The following is a 19,168-nucleotide window of genomic DNA, read 5'->3' as shown; positions in this document are numbered from 1 at the left end:
CAAAAGCTACAATCGGTTGATATTTGAGCATGTGCCATACTAGCCGGCCCCTATAATTTTGTTACCAAATCACTGGACCCTCGCTAATAAGGGTCTGATACCTATTATCTCGGTAGATTTTACCAGCCCTATTGATAAAATCTTAGTTACTTTAACCTTCAAGTGTCACTAAAACGGACGGAGTCTCATGTCAAGACGAAGGAATTAAACCATAGCCATACATCAAACACACATGTCTCCATCAACGTTTCCACCTCACTTGCCAGAGGACGGCAACCGCAACCTCGAAGCGATCGGAGAGAAAAGGCATCAGGTCGAGCCTGAAAAGGAAAAGCAGACCGTCGAGCCTAACAAACCGTCCAATATGGCACACTCGTCTGTCAATGGCGTAGACGATGGTCCTGCTCCTGAAGAAAAAGCGGTAGATGAGCCGCCAACACCTGTCGCGGAATATCCGAAAGGCATGGAAGCCTTGTTCATCATGGTTGCGCTCGTGCTCAGTATCACCCTCTGTTCTCTGGATCAGGTGAGTTCTACCACTCCAAGCTTCTCGTAGAGTCGTCTTTTGCCAATGCAATATATCACATGGCAGTAAGCTGATGATCTCGATTCAGACCATCGTTGCAACCGCTATTCCAAAAATTACCGACCAATTCTACAGCCTTGACGATATCTCGTGGTACGGTTCGGCTTATTTCATGACGCTCGGAGCTTTCCAGTCAACCTGGGGCAAAGCGTATAAATACTTTCCCCTCAAGACTAGCTTCCTGGTGGCAATTTTCATCTTTGAAATTGGGAGTTTGATCGCCGCTGTCGCCCCAAACTCAACGACTCTGATTGTTGAGCGTGCCATCTCCGGTCTCGGTGCCTCGGGTATCGCGCCTGGAGTATACACGATTTCTGCCTTTTCTGTTGAGCCCACCAAAAGAGCTACCTACACGGGGGTCATTGGTGTGTCATATGGTGTCGCCGCTGTCTGTGGACCACTTATTGGGGGAGGGCTTACAAAAGGGGCATCCTGGAGGTGGTGAGTTGAGACACTTTTACTACTTTATCTTTGTTAAAAAAATATGGGACTATTTCCAGCTATCGAATTCTGTCATGACCGGACCTAGCCTGATCTGACAACTTTAGGTGTTTCTATATCAATCTTCCAATCGGTGGACTGGCCGCTTTTGTTATTCTGCTCACCTTCAAGACCCCTAAAGCTGCCAAAGTGGTCCAGGCTACGCTCAAGGAGAAGCTCCTACACATGGACCCGATAGCGACGGCGCTTACAATGGGTGCATTGGCTTGCTTTCTGCTAGCTCTTCAGTACGGTGATGTATCCGATGCGTGGGATTCCAGCGTCGTTGTCGGTTTACTCGTCGGCTTCGTTGTCATAGTTATTGCACTTATAATTGCAGAGATATGGCAGGGTGAGCGTGCCATGCTGACACCACGTATTATGCGCAAAAGGACCGTCTGGGTTAGCAGCGTATGGGGCTTCTTCTTCGCTGGCGCGTATTTCGTCACGCTCTATCACCTGTCTATTTATTTCCAAAGCATCGATAATATCAGTCCGATTGCCTCGGGTGTGCGCAACATCCCTCTCATCATCATGTTCGGCATTGCCCCATATAGCTCAGGCAGAGCCATCACGAAGACGGGTATTGCAACTCCTTACATAGCAGCTGGCTCTGTGATCGTGACTATCGCTGCTGGTCTACTATTTACTCTCGATATTGAGACCTCGACAGGCAAATGGGTTGGGTATCAGATCTTGGCGGGCTTTGGATACGGCCTCGCCCTCCAAGTCCTGGTCGGCGTTGCGCAGGCTTTTGCTGCGCCAAGCGACATGGCTCCTATGACCGCGATTATTATATCTAAGTTCTTCTTCGTTCTGTCCTGGCATGTCGTCAGTTTTCTTTATACCCTTGTACCCCCAAGCTAACTATATCCCTCGTGCACAGTCGCTCGATCTGTTGGCGGCACAATTTTGCTCTCAGCCGCACAATCCGGCTTCGTCAACCAGATCGTGCAAAAGCTTGCCACCACCGCACCAAGTGTCGATCCCGCCCTAGTCACGGGTACCGGTGCCACTGATGTGCACCGGCTGTTTTCCGGAGCCGAGCTGGACGGTGTTCTCCGTGCGTACGCATGGGGTATCAAAGTTGTTTTCGCAATTACTATCGCGACCTGCGGCCTCACTGTCCCCTTCAGCTTGTGCAACAAATGGACCAATGTTAATTTTCAGACGATTCTGCCAACGGAGTTATAGTAGTTTTCTCATGGAAATTATCATCTTGTACGATGATTCGGGAAGTCTAGAGAGAGGACGGAATGGAGGAATGCATTGAAGTAGGACTATCGAGTGGATCAATCCTGTAGCGTTCTACGAAAATCATAGTCGACGCCAAATATTCTTTGAGGGAGATTGTTGCCAAATCTCCAGGTGCAATGACAAGATAAAAACATTGGGTTTAGTGTACAGTGACTTTCAACACGTTGAATCTCACTGTAAGGTATCTGGGCTTGCGTGCAGGTCACCAATCTTGGTGGCCTGCAACAGCTGCATGTTGATACCTTGCGCAGTGGGAACATTGATAGTATTCTATAGGCTCTAGATTCGTTGATTGCAAAGTGCAACAAAGCTGGCGACAAGGGAACGTTTAATATTCTAATGTAAAATAGGTACGTGAAACAACTTTTTACATGATCCGTTCCTGCATATGTACGGAGTAGTAGTAGTTTAGTTCTCTCCTTTCCTCTAGTACGGAGTACTTTGTGCATCACACTCTTTAACTACCACAATACGTTACATTGTGACGTCTCATATACTAGCTTGTAGATCCTAACATCCATTATCAGCCACGGGCATGTCAACGTCTATCTGGGCGGGGTCAAGCTGGAGCATGCTATCCAGGGACTGCACAAGGCACTTCACCAGGATTTTCAGTTGTCGCCAGCTGAAGGAGAGGTTACGTGACAGTCTACTGGGGCGCTAAACCCTTAAAAGGCAAAATCAACCCGATTCAGTAATTCACAGGTCCGCACGGAGTACATTGCAACCTAAAACAGTTCTTGTATTCTCTATATGGAGAATGAGCCGGATTCAAATTATAAAATTGCCTTGGACATCACGTTGTATTGTACTCCGTAGAGTGAGTTGTGCAGCAAGCTACCTTGACTTAATTGGTTCAACGTGCACGAGCTACAGCTCTCAAGTTCAGCCGTATCGGCGATCGGCGCTCCAATTTGACTCACCCAAGCTGCCCAGTGCTAAACAAGCTATGGAGAACTTCGTAATTTGTACGTTAATTTATTTTTTTCCCGAACCCTTCGAAACCTGCCCAATCACAGTCCCCGGGATCACCGGACACTAGAGATGCCAAGACTACCAAGACTGCCAAGACTAACTATTGAAGATGCACGACCAATTTGGAATAGACGGAAATGAAGCCAGCTGGGCCTCAACACTTCTTGATGAATTTTTCTATGACTGGCCAGCAGTGACTAAGGAGATATGGGCTACTCCGTTCTTTTCTCTTCTAACAACCATTAAAATCGACTCTCACGTCTTGTAGGGCGTGGAATTTCGGTATGGGGAAAATACGGCTCGACGATCAATAATATGCAAGAATGAGACCGAATATGTAACACAGAGCATGCATATGTGAATCTCCACAAAATTTTACTAATGTAACCAAGCGATATGGAAAGATTGCCAGGGACCTCGGGGTATTGTTCCTGTTATGCATTCCCATCAATAGGCTGAAATGATGCGCCGATACCCAATAGATAAAAAATTAATAGATTGGTCTCTCAGGAACGTCCAGTAGCCAAGAGATCATCACATGGGCTTACTATCCTAGCCTACATTACACACTCTGATCCCCACTGGTGTTTACATGACATTATACAGTACGGAGGACTCCGTCCTCCGTACCCCGTAGGCTAGATAGCCATGGCGGCATGGATTTGTAAAAATTCGGGTAGACGTATAGTACTAATGTACTCGCACCAATACCCATCTGCAGGATTTTCATTAGAGTATGCAGGATGCTTATGTGACTATGCAAGACACCACGCAGGACCAACGCGACCCGACCCGCCAAGGGGTTTCACGCTGATCCCTTCCTCAGCTCCACCATTTTCCGTACTATGTATGGAGTACTCCATATGTATGTAGCCTTTTCCTACCGTAGCTCAAAGTTGAAGAATTATTCCTCTACTAGTGACCCCAGCTAGCTAGCCATCATGCGTCTGCTTTCTATACTTGGGATCGCCAGTCTTTCCATTTCGGGGGTCTCGGCGGCATTGGCAATCCAGGGAGAGCCAAATGTCAATGATACTCTCGTACTGAAGCATCTCAAAGACCGCCAGAAGCTGATCGCGTTGGAAAAGACACATCGACAGGGTTCGTTTCGGACAATCTTGAAAGCAAATACGGAGTAGAACCTAACCAGTCACCCAGATCATATTTTCCGACAGGGTCTCTCTGCAACTGCCAAACGCGCTGATGAGATTGTTCAAGCAATTCGACAGGATGAGATTGACCATTACTGGCGAGTAGCTGGCACTCCGGACGGTACGACGGAGGAACGGTTTGCAGGGGAGGTGTTCCCCCTTGCCCGCCCGTATATCTCCAACACGACCTTGTGGAAGGTAATCAAGCGTATGCCCAAGGGCGCGCTTTTGCATGCTCATCTCTCTGCTATGCTGCCGTTTGAAAAGATTGTGGAAATCATCATCCACACCGAAGGAATGGTAATTTCCGCCTCGCAGCCTCTTGATACCGAGGACGCGCAGCAAAATGCCACTATCACCTTCGCCCATAATAACGGCACTCTTGCGAGCAATCAGTCCAGGATTGATGCTGCTGATTATGTCCCTAACACGGAGATCCCCGTCAAAACCGCCGCATCCAGCTTTAAAGGTGGTGAAGCGGGTTTCCTTGAATTTATCAAAAGTAAGACAACCATTGAACCAGAGGACTCGATCCGCCACGAGTTAGGTGTCGACGAGGTTTGGACAAAGTTCCAGGCCTGCTTTGGGCCTGCTGATACCATGGTCCAGTATGAGCCCGTCGTCAGGAAATTTTACCAGAAACTCTTCGAGGATCTGGCAAGCGACGGTATTAACTGGGTGGAGATCCGAAGCGGCGGATCCAGTGGGAAGCTAGTCCACAATGGCGACGAAGACATTGACCCCGACCTCGACGCTTGGTGGCATGTTTTGGTGGATGAGATTAAAAAGTTCCAGGCCACCGAGAAAGGCAAGAAATTCTTGGGTGCGAGAGTTATTTGGTCAGATGCGCGCATAAAGAACCGCGCTGCAATCACCAAGAGTATGACAAACAACCCATTACATAAAAGGAAGATTGCTGACCTCGATAGGTATGAAAATCGCTCTCCAGAGGAAGCAAAACTTCCCCGAGCTGTTCAGTGGCTACGATCTGGTTGCCCAAGAAGATCTCGGCCGTCCTCTTTCTGATCTAGCACCGGAACTGGTATGGTTCCGTCAGCAGACCGACGCCTTGAACCTCACCATTCCTTATTTCTTCCATGCTGGAGAGACTTTGGGAGACGGGAACTCGACAGATTCGAACCTGTTCGATGCAGTACTGTTCAACACGCGACGAATCGGTCACGGCTTCTCCCTATATAAACACCCCAACTTGATTCGTCAAGTAATTGAGCAAAACGTCATGATCGAAGTATGCCCGATTTCGAACGAAGTGCTTCGTCTGAACGAAGATGTCCTTCACCATCCATTACCTGCGATGATTGCCCACGGCATTCCGACTGCCATCAGTAACGATGATCCAGCCATCCTTGGACAGGACGTGGCGGGTTTGAGTTATGATTTCTATGAAACCATCCAAGCCTTTGATAATATCGGTCTCGCCGGACTGGTAAGTTGTCCCTTTTTTGAAGATTCGCACCACTTGCTTACATTAGAAAACAGGGTGCGCTGGCACAAAACAGTCTACGCTGGGCAAACTTCGAAGACCAGTCTGATAATGATTGGGTCCAAGATATTGACCGCGGCGAGGAAGGAACTGGTACCAAGGCTAAGCACATTCAAGCTTGGAACAAGGACTGGGAGGACTTCTGCAAGTGGATTGTGGACGAATACGGGTCCAAGTACCACAAAGCAAAGATTAACTGAAGCTTTGCTGCATTGTGGCATTAATTAGACACATCTGGTGATGTCATCCATCACTTAGTAGTTTAACAGTTTAATAAACGAACAACATATAATCGCCGACATGGGAATCGTTAGGAGAGAGTATATCCTCTACGCCAAACATAAATATTCGGTTGAGACCTACTAAGTACCAAGTTATGATATTTACTGTGACCAAATGTTGATTACCCTTATCTTTTGTATGGGTAATGATTGATTTGAATAGTGTACCATCCTCATTCCATTTGATTCTGGTGTATAACGGCATTTCCAGGAGAATTTGTTGTTTAGATTTCCAAAACGCTACAATGCCTATCAAGCTAAGATACATAAATGACATTTATGAAACCATGCTTAAACCATAAAGAACTGGGAAGGAATCATCCTCCACGCAAAGATAAATCCCATACCCAAAGTCGCTACTGCAGTAAAAGCCGCGAGAAGACCTAGACGTGCTAGGCTTTCAATGCCGGGTCTCTCAAATTTGATCCTTCGTCGCTCGCCCAGGCGAGTAGTGCGAGTGAGACTAGGCACGTATTTGAACTCAAAACGCGACTCCTCCCCGAGGCCCATCTTCTCATCAAGGATGAGTTTGTAGTAGTACCTTCGACGGAGCTGGTAGAGTTCTTTGTTAGAAATATCACAAGAGTTGGTAGTTTTACATACCGAAATCATAATCCTGTCGATGAAATATATCTTTGGCACAATGTATGAAACAACCATCACCCAGAAACAATATCCCCAAATCAACATGCGATAGTATAGATTAGACCGAGGGATATCAAGCTCATCGGCAAGTTGGTCTCCATTGAGCAGTCGAGTCATGGCCTCCATAAATTCCTTGGATGCGAACGCCGGCGCCGTATTCTCCAGGCCAATGAGGATATTCTTCGCCAGGACCTTTCCAGTCTCAGTGGGATCGATCTCGGAAATCAGAAGCGACTCCATCATTGCACGAGCCTTTGCTGTGCTCTCGAAGGGATCCGTTGGTGTGCCCATATAGTACGCAACCAATCTCCACAGTGCGATATAGTCATCCGTCTCTTGCTGGCTGGGGTAGATGCCCTGTCGAGGAAGGCCGAGCCAGACCACCGCGCTGCAGAATGTGTTGATTGTTCCAATACAGTCGAGGTCATTTACCGGCGTACCGTACTTGTCGACATCGTAGTATTCAGGGTTTTGGTCAACCAGGCTTAGGATCCTCTTGCGGACCGACGAATGAAGGAGTCGGACACGAACACATGAGATATGACCGTCACCGCCTGGCTTCATGCCTTCCGCTGAATTGTTAACCTGGAGTACATGCTGAAGTGTCTCCAGTAATCGTCGGCGTACTACCTTTGCCCCGAAACCGCCCGTCCGTGAAAGGGTTTCGACGACTCGCATTGCTCCCCTAGATAAGGATTAGCTTCTGGTTGACATTCATTAGCCAGGGATGGAAATATGCTCTTACATCCCACCAAGTAAGCTTTCAAAGCTGAGCTGTCGGCGAGGTCAGTTCGCATCTCAAATCATACTTCCTGCAGCCACTCACAATATTGAGAATCGGAAGACCATAGCGGAAAAAGACATCCTGGCCCCGTTCGATTTGATCCCAGTCAACCCACTCCGGAACTGTGTTGATCTCAGTCCAGAGCTTGCTGAGCTTCAGATCCTCGTCCGCATGATCCCTCAATAAGCCATAGAGGTCCCTCTTAAAAGGTCGTTTATCGGCACCGTCATCAGCGGATCCAATTTTGCTCAAACGCTCCACGCATTCGTCGGCTAGGGAGTCACAGCTGTATATCAACGATTTAAGGTCATCGGCAGAGGAGTGGAGGTCTGTCCAATGAAAGGAGTAACCCCAGTAGTGGCACTCGGTACTATTTCCGCTCTTGGGGCTCTTCAAAGCCATGATTTTAGTGAACTTGGAGTAGAAATAGATCGAATATCATGTATATATTTCTATCCAAGGTGAGAATAATGATGTTTCTATATATTTGTTCAAGCCAGCATGACAAGTGTTCCTGTGATCTACCACGGTCCGGGGAAGAGGGGTTAGGGTATCATGACATGTGAAGTCACTTCAGCCACTAAGATCATCGACCCCGGATTTCCACATCTGGTTAGCTTTACCATTTTGGGTTTGATACCCGTCACGTCACCTTTCCCTCAATACCAGGCCTTGCCCTCCTCGTTCTCCATTTCTCTTTCACTTCTTTCCTTTATATGACCTAAAGCATATTTCACGTGCGCAGCCAAAAAGCTAATGAGCTCAAAAGTGGAAAACGACGAAGAAAGGAACACGAATTACAAACCGGTCTGGAGCCTCGCCATATACTCAGAGTGTGATCGGAAATCTGGTTCTCAGGGTCTCGCCGTATTTGTAGAAGAGGAACGGAAGAGGAGAAAATGCCAAGCCGATGAAAGCCAGGAGGCTGTTTCCCCAACCAAGACCTGGAGACTCGTACATGGGCGGTCCTGCAAGTGGTAACAGCGCACCGAACAAACAGCGCAAAACAGTGTTCGTAGCAAGGGCAGATGCGGCTGCCTCGGAGCCAAATGCATCAACGAGGTAGAGCTGGGCGGGCATAAGGATCAGAAGGGCACCGAGGCCAATGAACATGGTACCTAGGATCGGGACAATCCAATGAGTAACCTTTTCGGCACTCCACCCGTACCATAACAAGCCGACGGGGACAACGGGTGATGACCAGATCATGAGGATGAGACGTAGCTCCGGCCGCTCGAGAGTTCCCTCACGTGGCTGCTTGAGTGGCTTATCGCTCAGAAAGGCGAATAGCCCGATGCTGATTATCATACCCACACCGAGACCGAGATATGCAAGGCCAGAGATGTCGGTGGCGAAGTGGTATGTTGTTTCGAACACGGCAGGGAAAGTAGTGAAAAGAAGGTAGACGAGACCGAACATGAAGGCGCAATAAAGAGAGAGTGGGAGGATGATAGGTGATAGTAGCATCTTGAGGGGTCGCACTGTAGCATGTGCCAATATCTGGGCTGGCGTGCGGTCTTTGTTGTAGGTTCGAGCCCGTAGCTGACTGTTGCCGGTGGACTTGCGCATAGCAGCCGCCTTGCGCTCGAGCATAGCGGGCTCAAAGGTTTCCCGCATCAGGAGAAGGGCAAGCAGGGAGATTAATCCCGCCTAAATATCGTTCATATTAGTCCATGAACAGATAACAGCGATGTAAGCCTTCCCATTTACCAGGATTAAGATTAACCAAAATGTCCACCGCCATCCGAGGTACTCAGTAACGAAGCCGCCTATCACTGGGCCACTGACTAGACCAAGAAGTGGGCCAAGGCCGAATAAAGCCATTGCTTTACCACGCTCGCTGGGTTGATAAAGATCTGCAATAGTCCCTCCCCCAACTACCATTGGAGCAGAGGTGGCACAGCCACATATGAAGCGAAATACCATAAACATGGGAAACACTAATTCTCTACTTCCTGGTAGAGAATTTCCACCTCAAAGACATGGAGATTGGCATCTGCTGGTTGGCAACGTAGTACATATTGCCATACACATGGGCTATCACCGCGATGCAAAACATTTCCCATCCATGTCCCCCTTTGCTGGTGAAATGCGGAGGCGTGTGTGGGCGATGATCGTCCAGTTAGACTTTAGCGTCTCCACACAGTTAGGGCTTCCTAGGCTGGTCAAAGAAAGTGACACCGAGACTGCCGAGCCACGGAACCTGAATGATTCCGACTTTGATGAGGGTACTTCTGCGTTGCCCGCTTCAAAACCCGAGACTGAGGTGACACCTACTCTCTACGTCCTAGCCAAGCTCCGGCTACTCTCAGTAGGGGCCAAGGTCGCGGATGTGGCCACGGAACCCCAGCCATATGCATATGCCCAGATCCTGAAGCTTGATCAACAGATTGACGAGGCTAGGAACAAGACCCCATTAAGTTTGAAGTGGACTGGCCTTGCATCGTCCCTCGATGTCCCATCTCAAGTCATGATTCAAAGGATCTGGCTGGAGGTAATCATCGATCAACTGAAGATTGTCTTGCACAAAAAGTTTTTCGAGCCATCTCGCCTTTACCGGCAGTATGACCGCTCGCGGTCAGCATGCTTGGATTCTGCGATGAAGATTTCAGAATTTCAGCGTCTCCTTGACGAGGAGACTCAAGTAGATGGTCTGTTGCACCAGAGCCGCTGGAGAGTTTCTTCTGCATTCATAAACGACTTCCTTCTCGCCAGAAATTTACTTTGCTTTTATGTTCAAGCTCATAATAATGAAAGGGATACAGCCCCTGGCAATTCCAGAGACCCTGAAGTTGAGCTGGTGGACATGGACCGGATCGGAGATCTCCTAAGAACATCCCAGGCCATCTGGAGTCAGCAATCTGCTAACTCGAGAGAGGCTCGAAAAGCCGTCGTGGCCATTAGTTATGTTCTAGGTGGCTCTCGTGCAAGTGCTGAGCCCCAAACATCAGAGGACGCATTGCCCTCTGCTGTTCCAGCCACGGCTTTCTCTTACTTTCCAGGTCGGTATTCTTCGGCGGTTTGGGCTAAGTGGGTGAGTTACAAACAATCGATAGGCTACTCAGACTTCACATCAAGCTATGACATACCCGGTATGGACCTGGGATCTACATCTACAATGGAAGGAACGACATGGCCCATATTCACAGCAAACCTGAATGATGATGTCGAGCAGTGGCTTGGGGGGAATGGTCCCCAACAGATGGATATGACATTGTGACCGTTCTTTTTGGTGGGCTGAACCCACGGGTGCCTTCGTGTTTAAACCAAGCATAAACGACGACCCCGATGGAGTATAAGACAGCGATACTCATACCGATATTGACAACGACGGAGATAGACATATTGCTAGATGATGCCAACGACGGGCAGGAACACCCAAACAATAATAGTCCTGCCGTCCTACCCCCGCTCCTCAAACCGACGGAGTCGACCACGAGACGGCATGAGCGTCGACGACGAATTGATTAATTACAAAGGAGAATGTCATTCGTCACAAGGCGTTTCTGACTCCGGGGACTAGTTATATTCATTTACCCATTTACCCAACGAGAACGTTGGCAGGCCTTCCAAGCGGGTATTGTCATAGGACAGTGCCCTGACTTCATATCATGTATTGCCATTAGCTATGTAGCCCTTACGAATATCATCTTTTCTTGCATCTCCTACAACAGCTCCCTTCAATGTGGCAAACATTGCCACATTCATTCACTATGCCCCCCCCCCCCCCCCCGCCTTTCCTGGATACCTTCGGTCGTTTCTCTGCTGGACTGCCTCGGGTCCAAATATAGCCGTCATCTCCGGGTTGGCTACGACTGCTTCCCCATCACACAACTCGATGCATTCGAAGTCTATGACAGACACAGAAGGCTCGGCATCATCTTGGTAGTAAAGAACGTTGTGTGAACCGGGATCCGTCCAGACAATTCCAACGGCCCGAAGAGCGTTGATGGCGGCTGAAACCTGCTGATAGACAAATTCTTTCTGATGGGCATATAAATTTGCCCATCTACTATGCAGCGGCCCTCCCTTCACCTTCGCCAGAACTAGTATGAAGCCATATGGGAATAACGACGAACAGCGGATCACTCCTGCGGCGTAGGGGGAAGGGATGAAAGAATACCCACTAGGGCGCTTCTCGAGGAGAATCTCGTAGGTCTTCCTCTCGTTCCAATACCTAGAAGTTTATCACTATATTAGCTTCTATAGTAGACTTCGGTCAATCCAAACCTTTGAAAGTCGGACAGCGTCCAACACTTGGCCACTGCGGGCTGTCCATGCCAGAGGACCTCGAAGATGGCCTTATTTTTATCAATTTGGACAGACTTCAAGACCTCGACAAGAGTCTATCGCAGCAGACTCGTGGCCGCCAAAGAGTATTGTCTGAGTTGTCACGTGGAATGTATGCGAAGCAATTTAATTATCCGCGGCGGAAGGGTTGGGGGTAGAGTAGTCTCGGGAGGAGGAATCGCGTGGCGAGGCTTGGTGGCCCGTACGGCTTTGCAACTGTCCATAAAGGATTTGTCAGTACACGTTCTAAGCGCGGAGAATGCTTCCTACCGTACCATTTTTGGATCGATGCCCGGGGATTCGTGGTACTCCGTGTCCTCAGAGGCGAGAATGGCGGCCGCCATGATGCACTGCCTGACGGATGGCTGTGTGGCAGTTTGTGGGATAGGTTTCGTCATCTGGAATGGGCAATCCTCGACCCGCCTGAGAAATACAGTATGCGTATACGTGGATAACACACCATAGACTGTGTTGTTGTCTCTCATTTGTTCAACGAGCTGGCCTAGATATCTGTTAGTCGTATGCCTTCGACAAAACATTCAGACGTGTTACCGAGATGGCATTGCAGTGGGCTAATACTAGACCAGCCAGTGCCGATTTGGTAGGCATCGAGTCTGACAGTCCAGAATGTCTTCAGCTCGATTGGTAGAATGGTCTTCCGATATTGACCAGGTTGAAGAAGAACGATATCAGGAATCACGTCAGTCGGAGGAAGCGCGGCTTGACGATCGCCGAATTTCAAAGGAAGCCCGGCGGACTTGCACGCTAGAGAGACGGCGTCGCAGACATGCTTGTCGAACCGCCCGGTGAGACCAAGTTCACTTCCAACCACCTAGGTATCACCAGTGACATCCGTGCACGGGACGAGGCCGTTCAGATCAATGTTTTGAATTATTTGACGAACATTGTCTTTAAACGACGTCCATTCATGGAACAATCTCACAGAAATAATTGACCGAGAGTTTGATTGGTGGTGGGTCCCATTTTCTTGAGTGAGTATCGGCAATGGCCGGGCCAGCAAATCACTCGCCGTTTCTTGGCCAGAATGCTGGGGGTGAGAAGTAGCCTGAGTGACGATAGGGTTTGTAGGTGAGAGCTGTAGCATTGTGTCGTCCTCTACTATAGGTTGAAGGGGTGGCTGGGTGGTTTGGTGGGACGCGGGCTGGTCCGCTGGTGTTGACGTCGACCCCAAAGACGACGCCGGAAAGCCCTCAAGATCGCTCGGCAGTCTCAAAGCTAGACGGGTAAATTCGTTAACAGCTTTTCTCAACGGCCGTTGAGACTCGAGGGCCCAGTCAACCGGGTAAGGAAATGATACGGGTAGGGAGGGTTCGGCATGGCGTTCAATGATAAAGCTTATTTGGGACTGAAGTAATGCGTCGAAGAGGTCCCTGTGTGGATTAGACTCCTCGGAAATGTAGAAATTCAGCTGATATGCGATGCCTATCACTCTTTGTAAAGGCCGATTCCGATTCCTTGCCATGATTGGTCAGCCTGTTATGGGAGATGGAAAACCGATGTCAAACTACCTGGTGGGGGTGGGGGGGGGGCTTGATCCCGTATCACGTGATCCTCTTTACCTACTAGTAGACCTCGCCAAACGCGGGTTTGGGTTGGGTTTTCAATTTCCTTACCCGCCCATGGGCAACCCACCGCGGGTTTTGGCCTTGATGAACCCGCCCATGGGTTCTTGGCGGGTACCCGCGGGTTGCCCAAAATACCCAAAAACATGCATAAATCGTGGATAAACTTGATTAGTCATCTGGTGTAATTTTGGTCATTTATTTCTGTCACGCTTTTGAGTGGATATTACACTGAAACAATCAACGCCATCGACCTGGAAATATATATTCTCTACATGTAGATCACTGCCCCCATCGCCCTGCTTTACACATCTGAAAGGATTACAGGCCACATTGATGATTTTATGTAAATTCATCAATTGAGAATCTTTCGAGTGAGCTCAAAAATATTATCTTTAGTTCGATCATTTAAAATCAGTGATTTGGACCTTCTCAGTGTCCTCCCAAAGTCGTATTCATCTCCGGGCGGGTTGGGTTGGGTTGGGTTGGGTTTTGGGTACCCGCGGGTTTTACGCGACTCAGGAATAGATAGATCCAAACGCACGACGCGACTGGAACAAAATCCACAATCAAGTACTCAAGATGAAAAAAATCCCCATCTTCCAATACCAGTGGCCTTTTACTTCAGTATGGCGTCTTCTTCCTCATCATCGCGATCAATACATCGGCCTTTCAGTCCACTGCTCTCCATTGAGCCGTCATCTGACGGCTTCTTGGATTCTGACATTCAATCCTCTGTAAGAAAATGGTCCCTTCCACTAGCCTCTGAGTGTTGCGGCGCTACCTACATGTATACTAAGATGGACCGCAGCCTTTGACAGGACCCCGCAAAACCTACGACATAACTACTCGAAGACCTCCAGCGACACTCCGACGTGTGGGACCTCAGCACAGAAAGAAATGGATTGCGTACGAGTCGCATCTAGAGACAGAGTTTCTTGAATGGTGGAAGGAAACAGAGTACGGCCAAAAGCTGAACGGAGAAGGCCAATCCCAGATCAAATGGTCCACCGGATCGCGTCACGCTGATGTGTGGAAACACTTTGACCAGGTGGCTGATATTGATTCTGGGCGTCCTCGAGTCATCTGCCAGGCTTGTCTCACTGTGCTTGATCATCCACAGTATAAGGGGAATGGGACAAGCGCCATGAGTAGACACAAAAAGTCTAATACTTGTCGTAAAGGGAAGAAAAAGGGATTTAATCAGTCATTGATTTCGGATTCTTTGCAGAACCATTTCACGAGAGACTCACCCAGTGTCCACAGAGTGACAACATTTCAAATCGAGGAGCAGATATTGAAGACAATTACGTGTCTTCGTTTGCCTTTCCAGACGGTGGAGAACCCGGTGTTTCAGAGGCTACTCAGCCTTTTATATTCTGGTCCCGGAGAATTGGAACTCCCGTCAGCGAAGACCCTGCGGAGACGGCTCCGGGATGCAGTCAATTGCCAGCAAGAGTTACAGTTACAAGATCTGCCTGAAGATGCCAAGGTTTCCCTCGCTTTAGATTGTTGGACCAGTCCATTTCAGCAGGCATTCATGGCAATCACGGTTTATTTCATCGACAAAGATTGGAACTATAGGGAAATGCTCCTCGGCTTTGAGCCGTTGCACGGTCCTCATACAGGCAACAACCTTAGTGATGTTTTGCACCGGTTACTGGAGGAACGAAAACTTCTCGATCGTATTTTTAGCGTTACTACAGACAACGCTACCAACAACGACACCATGATACGCGCCTTGCAAGAGAGACTGCTCTCTATCGGAGCTATTAGCTCCAGGGAATCAATAGTCCGGGTTCCCTGCATGGCTCATGTGATCCAGCTTTGCCTGAAACAGCTACTAGGACATATCAGGGCAGCACCTAAGAATAAAGAAGTCAGAGCCTTTTGGTCCGACACCCAAGCGCACGGGTTGAAGGATTCGATCAATTATGGAGACGTGGCTCATACACTGACAAAGGTGAGCCAAGATATTCACTTTTTCAATAGACTCAGAGCACTGACAGCATTAGATTCGATCCTTTGCGATCTTTGTCAACGCAAGCCCACAACGGCGTGATGCTTTTTTATGCCTCCAATCAGGTGGTACTCGGCTTTTTCCGTTACATGACGTTCAGACACGCTGGAATTCAACTTTTTTGATGCTTCGCCGAGCACGCCGGCTGAGAAATGTAATCGACAAATACTGCTGTGATCATGAATACTCGCAGCTCAAGGTTACCGACGTTGAATGGAGGCAAATTGACTACCTCGTTCATTTGACCAAACCGTTTTTTCAGTTCACCATGGCTCTGATGAAGACCAGAGACGTCACAATCCATAGTGTGTTCCTTGTGTATAGGAAACTACTGGAGCATATCGAACGGTCGAATCGAAGATTGAAGAGAAAGACAACACCCTGGAAGAAAGACATGTATGGCGCGTTGCTTGTGGCGAGGCAGAAGCTGAAAGAGTACTACGAAAAAACCTACCGCGACCACGGTTTTCTCTATGGCACTGGAACATTACTTGCCCCTCAGTATAAACTGAGTGCTTTTGATGATCGAGAGTACTCAACTTGCCATGAAGATACGTCAAAAAGGTACTGTGAATATTTGAGAGCATCTTTCACACAGTATCAGCAGCAGAACCCCGAGTTGCTATTCCGTACGGTCCAGCGATCTTCCAATTCGCATAGCACAGAGCTTGATCGGCTACTCGAGCCACCTGGTGCATCGATTTTCCATGAAGGAGTAGAGTATGACGAAGTGGACCAGTATCTTCGCGAAGGCACGAGCAATCAGTACAACACACTGGAACAACTGACTGACCTCGAATAGCCAATGTCCCTGTGTCGCCGCGACTTTATTGGAAAGAACACGAGCGCGAATTCCCAGTGCTGTCTCGGCTCGCACGAGACTTGCTTTCAGTCCCTGCCACCGGCGCGGGTGTAGAAAGGCTCTTCAATAGCGCACGAGACATTTGTCATTATCGCCGAGGGTCTCTTCACGAAGGGACCATTCAAGACTTGATGATGTACATGTGCTCAGAAAAGCTCACACTAGAGGGACAGCAATTGATTCGTCTGGAGAAACCGTTGGAGAGCGAGAGCCAAGAGGCACTTGAAGAGGATGAAGCGTTGAAGGCAATCGAAGAGGATGCAGAGCCGATCAGCGACAATGAGGAGATTGAAGAGAGCGAGAATCTCGAGGGTAACTCTGAGCCAGAGGAGACATACCAAGTGCAGTGTACGGTGGTAGAGACCGGCCGGAGCTCTATACACAGACATATTCACGAACCTGAACAACAAGAAGAGAGTATGGAGGAAGACGTGGTTGATTACGACGAAGCAGATTTACTTCCGCCTCCAATCATGCAATTGAGTGATAGAAGCCAGAAGAGATCTTCTGGTCGGGTAACAATGCCCTCCAGCAGACTGCGAGGTTACGAGGTATACTAGTCTTTATAATTATCCAATTTGATTTTTTCAAGCCCTTCATGTTCCTTTCCAAATATTCACAGCTAGAAGCTAGTAGTTACGCCATCGAAACAATTAGATAATCGAAAATTACTGCATAACTTAGTGTAAAATGATCAGTCAGCTTTTTTTGCTTTTTTGGGTAATCGCGGGTACCCATTTGGGTCTTGGGTTGGGTTTCGCGGATGACAACCCGCCCACGGGTTTGCTGACTAAGACCCAACCCGGCCCATGGGCTGGGTTTTCGCGGGCGGGTTTGGGCGGTGGGCGGGTATTGGCGAGGCCTACCTACTAGCATAGACAATCGACTCTCTAGTAGTATTTATTTTGTTTGCACTATGATATCCCAGATCCCATGGAATTCTGTGCAAGATCGACAACTATTCCTAATTAGGATAAGCAAAAGTACCATGCCTTCCATCTGGAAGAGTCCCTAGCATCAGGATTCACCCTGTTTTAGACATCAAGTCAGAGCTAGGGGGTAAGAGAGGGGGGGGAAACTAACACAGGACGCTGTAAAGGTTCAAAACAGACGAGTTTCGGTTGTGCACACTACTCCTGATAGGCCTTTGATAGCCCAACATCGCATGAGACCATCAGTTATACACATCCTCCAATACTTGAGGACACCAAAACAACGTTGATTTCGGAAATATAGGTGAATTCGGTAAGGTAATTCTGCTGTCAAGACCATCCCAGACCTTGAATAGTAATATTCAAAATTGAGGTCCGTCAAATAAATGTTAGCGCGACCAGAATAAAAGGTTTAATTGGTCTCGTCAACTGGTGCTTTCCAATGCTGCCTTGACCTTCAAATCTCAATAAAATGCTTTAGATGAAAATCAATGCTTCCCTACATAGGATGAAATTATTAAAAATTGACACTATTAACGCCTAAGCCTAATAGCATGAATTTAATATTATTTGATTCCGTTCGGGAGAGCACAAGCTTAGCGGACCAAATTTTCCCTGCAGCGAAGTCCGTGGATATAGATAAGTACAGTGGGGCCACTAGAGTACTTCCATCCATGGGTGGTTGATTTCTGTCGGCAGCATCCACTTCCTGGTTTCCCCCTACAGAAAAGAAGATAAACCTCCAAAAATCCCATTTTACCCGCCTAGAGTAGGGGTTTTCAATGCTATGATGTACCTGGATCTTCCCTCTTTTACTAAGTCTGGTCTACATCTGGGTCCAAAATACTGGAACCATGTCTTCTCCATCCCAGTCTTCATCCTACGATGAGGAAACAATTGTCACCCAAATCACGACTATTTACAACCTACTTCTCAAGCTGAGCTATTTCTCCTCTGATCAAGTTACCTTCCCTCCAGAAGGTGGTCACAGTATCAATGAAGAGCAATGCCATTACCTCCACATCGCCCCGCAGGTAATCTCTCTCATTAGAGATGGTATACTTCCCCGGTGGAGACATCGGTTATCTTCACCTGCCTGGCTCGTGGGAGCAGACTGAAGTGAAGCGAATTCTGACAGAGAATTTCGGTTGGGGCGCGAAGTTCCGGGAGGAGGATTGGCGGCGAGAGGGAGAGGAGCTTTGTAAAGCCATCGGGGATGAGGGCCTTGATAGGGAGGAAGAGAGACAAAGAGATGCTACACCGTGCATCATACCTAGTGATAGCTTTTGAGGACAACTTAATTGCAGAACTTGAGATTTTGTTACAATTGAGACAGGAAATATCCAAATTGATTCAACTGCTAAATGTATGGCTGTTTATATCCCCACACAGTAATAATAGTCTGGCCATAATCTGCTGCAGTCATCCCCGACCGCTGCATTCCATTCGTAGAACTCATCAAGCGTGATGCCGTACGATGTGGCGATCGTGTAACATCCATCGCCGCGGACGGCCTCGTAGAAGGTCGTACACCCGCTCACCATGCCAGTCTGAGTTGGAGTAGGGGTTGTGATAGTCCCAGAAGTGGTAGCTGTCGTTACTTTGGACCACATTCCAGAGAATTATATGATCTGATTGATTGATTGGGGGTCGTGTATTTGCACAATGAATCAGTGGGCAAGTTATCCATCAAAAGCTACGTCTGAATTGTTGAGTTTGATGAATAAAAAAATGGAAAGACATCAAAATACCCCCACGTGCTATCATAAGAAGTTAAACCGCCGATGAAATTCACGCAAGTAAGATGACACCTTTCTC

At 48.2% G+C, this 19,168-nt stretch overlaps 9 protein-coding genes across 9 annotated transcripts; 5 read left to right on the top strand and 4 right to left on the bottom strand.

Annotated features, from left to right (window-relative positions):
* Nucleotides 1-232: 232 nt before the first annotated feature.
* On the top strand, nucleotides 233-2,260 carry N7455_003738 (MDR family MFS transporter; the record flags this gene model as incomplete). Its single annotated transcript, XM_065604563.1, has 4 exons — nucleotides 233-526; nucleotides 615-1,027; nucleotides 1,135-1,901; nucleotides 1,953-2,260. 4 exons carry the CDS (start codon nucleotides 233-235, stop codon nucleotides 2,258-2,260), a joined length of 1,782 nt encoding a protein of 593 aa, XP_065462114.1.
* A 1,979-nt stretch (nucleotides 2,261-4,239) lies between these two features.
* On the top strand, nucleotides 4,240-6,153 carry N7455_003737 (adenosine deaminase family protein; the record flags this gene model as incomplete). Its single annotated transcript, XM_040958672.2, has 4 exons — nucleotides 4,240-4,399; nucleotides 4,457-5,329; nucleotides 5,379-5,896; nucleotides 5,950-6,153. 4 exons carry the CDS (start codon nucleotides 4,240-4,242, stop codon nucleotides 6,151-6,153), a joined length of 1,755 nt encoding a protein of 584 aa, XP_040810877.2.
* A 372-nt stretch (nucleotides 6,154-6,525) lies between these two features.
* Nucleotides 6,526-8,065, bottom strand: N7455_003736 (oxygenase MpaB family protein; the record flags this gene model as incomplete). Its single annotated transcript, XM_040958607.2, has 4 exons — nucleotides 6,526-6,786; nucleotides 6,838-7,564; nucleotides 7,625-7,653; nucleotides 7,706-8,065. The coding sequence occupies 4 exons, from the start codon at nucleotides 8,063-8,065 to the stop codon at nucleotides 6,526-6,528; spliced, it is 1,377 nt and encodes a 458-aa protein (XP_040810937.2).
* A 426-nt stretch (nucleotides 8,066-8,491) lies between these two features.
* Nucleotides 8,492-9,547, bottom strand: N7455_003735 (MFS transporter; the record flags this gene model as incomplete). The annotated part of the gene is made up of 2 exons (XM_065604562.1): nucleotides 8,492-9,313; nucleotides 9,374-9,547. The coding sequence occupies 2 exons, from the start codon at nucleotides 9,545-9,547 to the stop codon at nucleotides 8,492-8,494; spliced, it is 996 nt and encodes a 331-aa protein (XP_065462113.1).
* A 148-nt stretch (nucleotides 9,548-9,695) lies between these two features.
* N7455_003734 (fungal specific transcription factor domain-containing protein) lies at nucleotides 9,696-10,883 on the top strand (the record flags this gene model as incomplete). Its single annotated transcript, XM_065604561.1, has 1 exon — nucleotides 9,696-10,883. The coding sequence occupies one exon, from the start codon at nucleotides 9,696-9,698 to the stop codon at nucleotides 10,881-10,883; it is 1,188 nt and encodes a 395-aa protein (XP_065462112.1).
* A 491-nt stretch (nucleotides 10,884-11,374) lies between these two features.
* Nucleotides 11,375-13,436, bottom strand: N7455_003733 (uncharacterized protein; the record flags this gene model as incomplete). Its single annotated transcript, XM_065604560.1, is given in 5 exon segments — nucleotides 11,375-11,840; nucleotides 11,894-12,009; nucleotides 12,229-12,455; nucleotides 12,506-12,785; nucleotides 12,804-13,436. 5 exon segments carry the CDS (start codon nucleotides 13,434-13,436, stop codon nucleotides 11,375-11,377), a joined length of 1,722 nt encoding a protein of 573 aa, XP_065462111.1.
* A 729-nt stretch (nucleotides 13,437-14,165) lies between these two features.
* On the top strand, nucleotides 14,166-16,978 carry N7455_003732 (uncharacterized protein; the record flags this gene model as incomplete). Its single annotated transcript, XM_065604559.1, has 4 exons — nucleotides 14,166-14,273; nucleotides 14,348-15,499; nucleotides 15,552-16,308; nucleotides 16,359-16,978. 4 exons carry the CDS (start codon nucleotides 14,166-14,168, stop codon nucleotides 16,976-16,978), a joined length of 2,637 nt encoding a protein of 878 aa, XP_065462110.1.
* A 1,226-nt stretch (nucleotides 16,979-18,204) lies between these two features.
* On the top strand, nucleotides 18,205-18,640 carry N7455_003731 (uncharacterized protein; the record flags this gene model as incomplete). The annotated part of the gene is given in 2 exon segments (XM_065604558.1): nucleotides 18,205-18,384; nucleotides 18,404-18,640. The coding sequence occupies 2 exon segments, from the start codon at nucleotides 18,205-18,207 to the stop codon at nucleotides 18,638-18,640; spliced, it is 417 nt and encodes a 138-aa protein (XP_065462109.1).
* Nucleotides 18,641-18,726: 86 nt separating this feature from the next.
* On the bottom strand, nucleotides 18,727-18,963 carry N7455_003730 (LysM peptidoglycan-binding domain-containing protein; the record flags this gene model as incomplete). The annotated part of the gene is made up of 1 exon (XM_065604557.1): nucleotides 18,727-18,963. One exon carries the CDS (start codon nucleotides 18,961-18,963, stop codon nucleotides 18,727-18,729), a length of 237 nt encoding a protein of 78 aa, XP_065462108.1.
* Between the last annotated feature and the right edge of the window lie 205 nt (nucleotides 18,964-19,168).

This window comes from Penicillium solitum (assembly GCF_028829755.1).
Source record: "Penicillium solitum strain IBT 25940 chromosome Unknown utg000002l_segment0_segment0, whole genome shotgun sequence".
Taxonomy (NCBI): Eukaryota; Fungi; Ascomycota; class Eurotiomycetes; order Eurotiales; family Aspergillaceae; genus Penicillium; species Penicillium solitum.
Note: the sequence above shows the minus strand (reverse complement) of the source record. Positions and strands in the feature narration are given on the sequence as shown.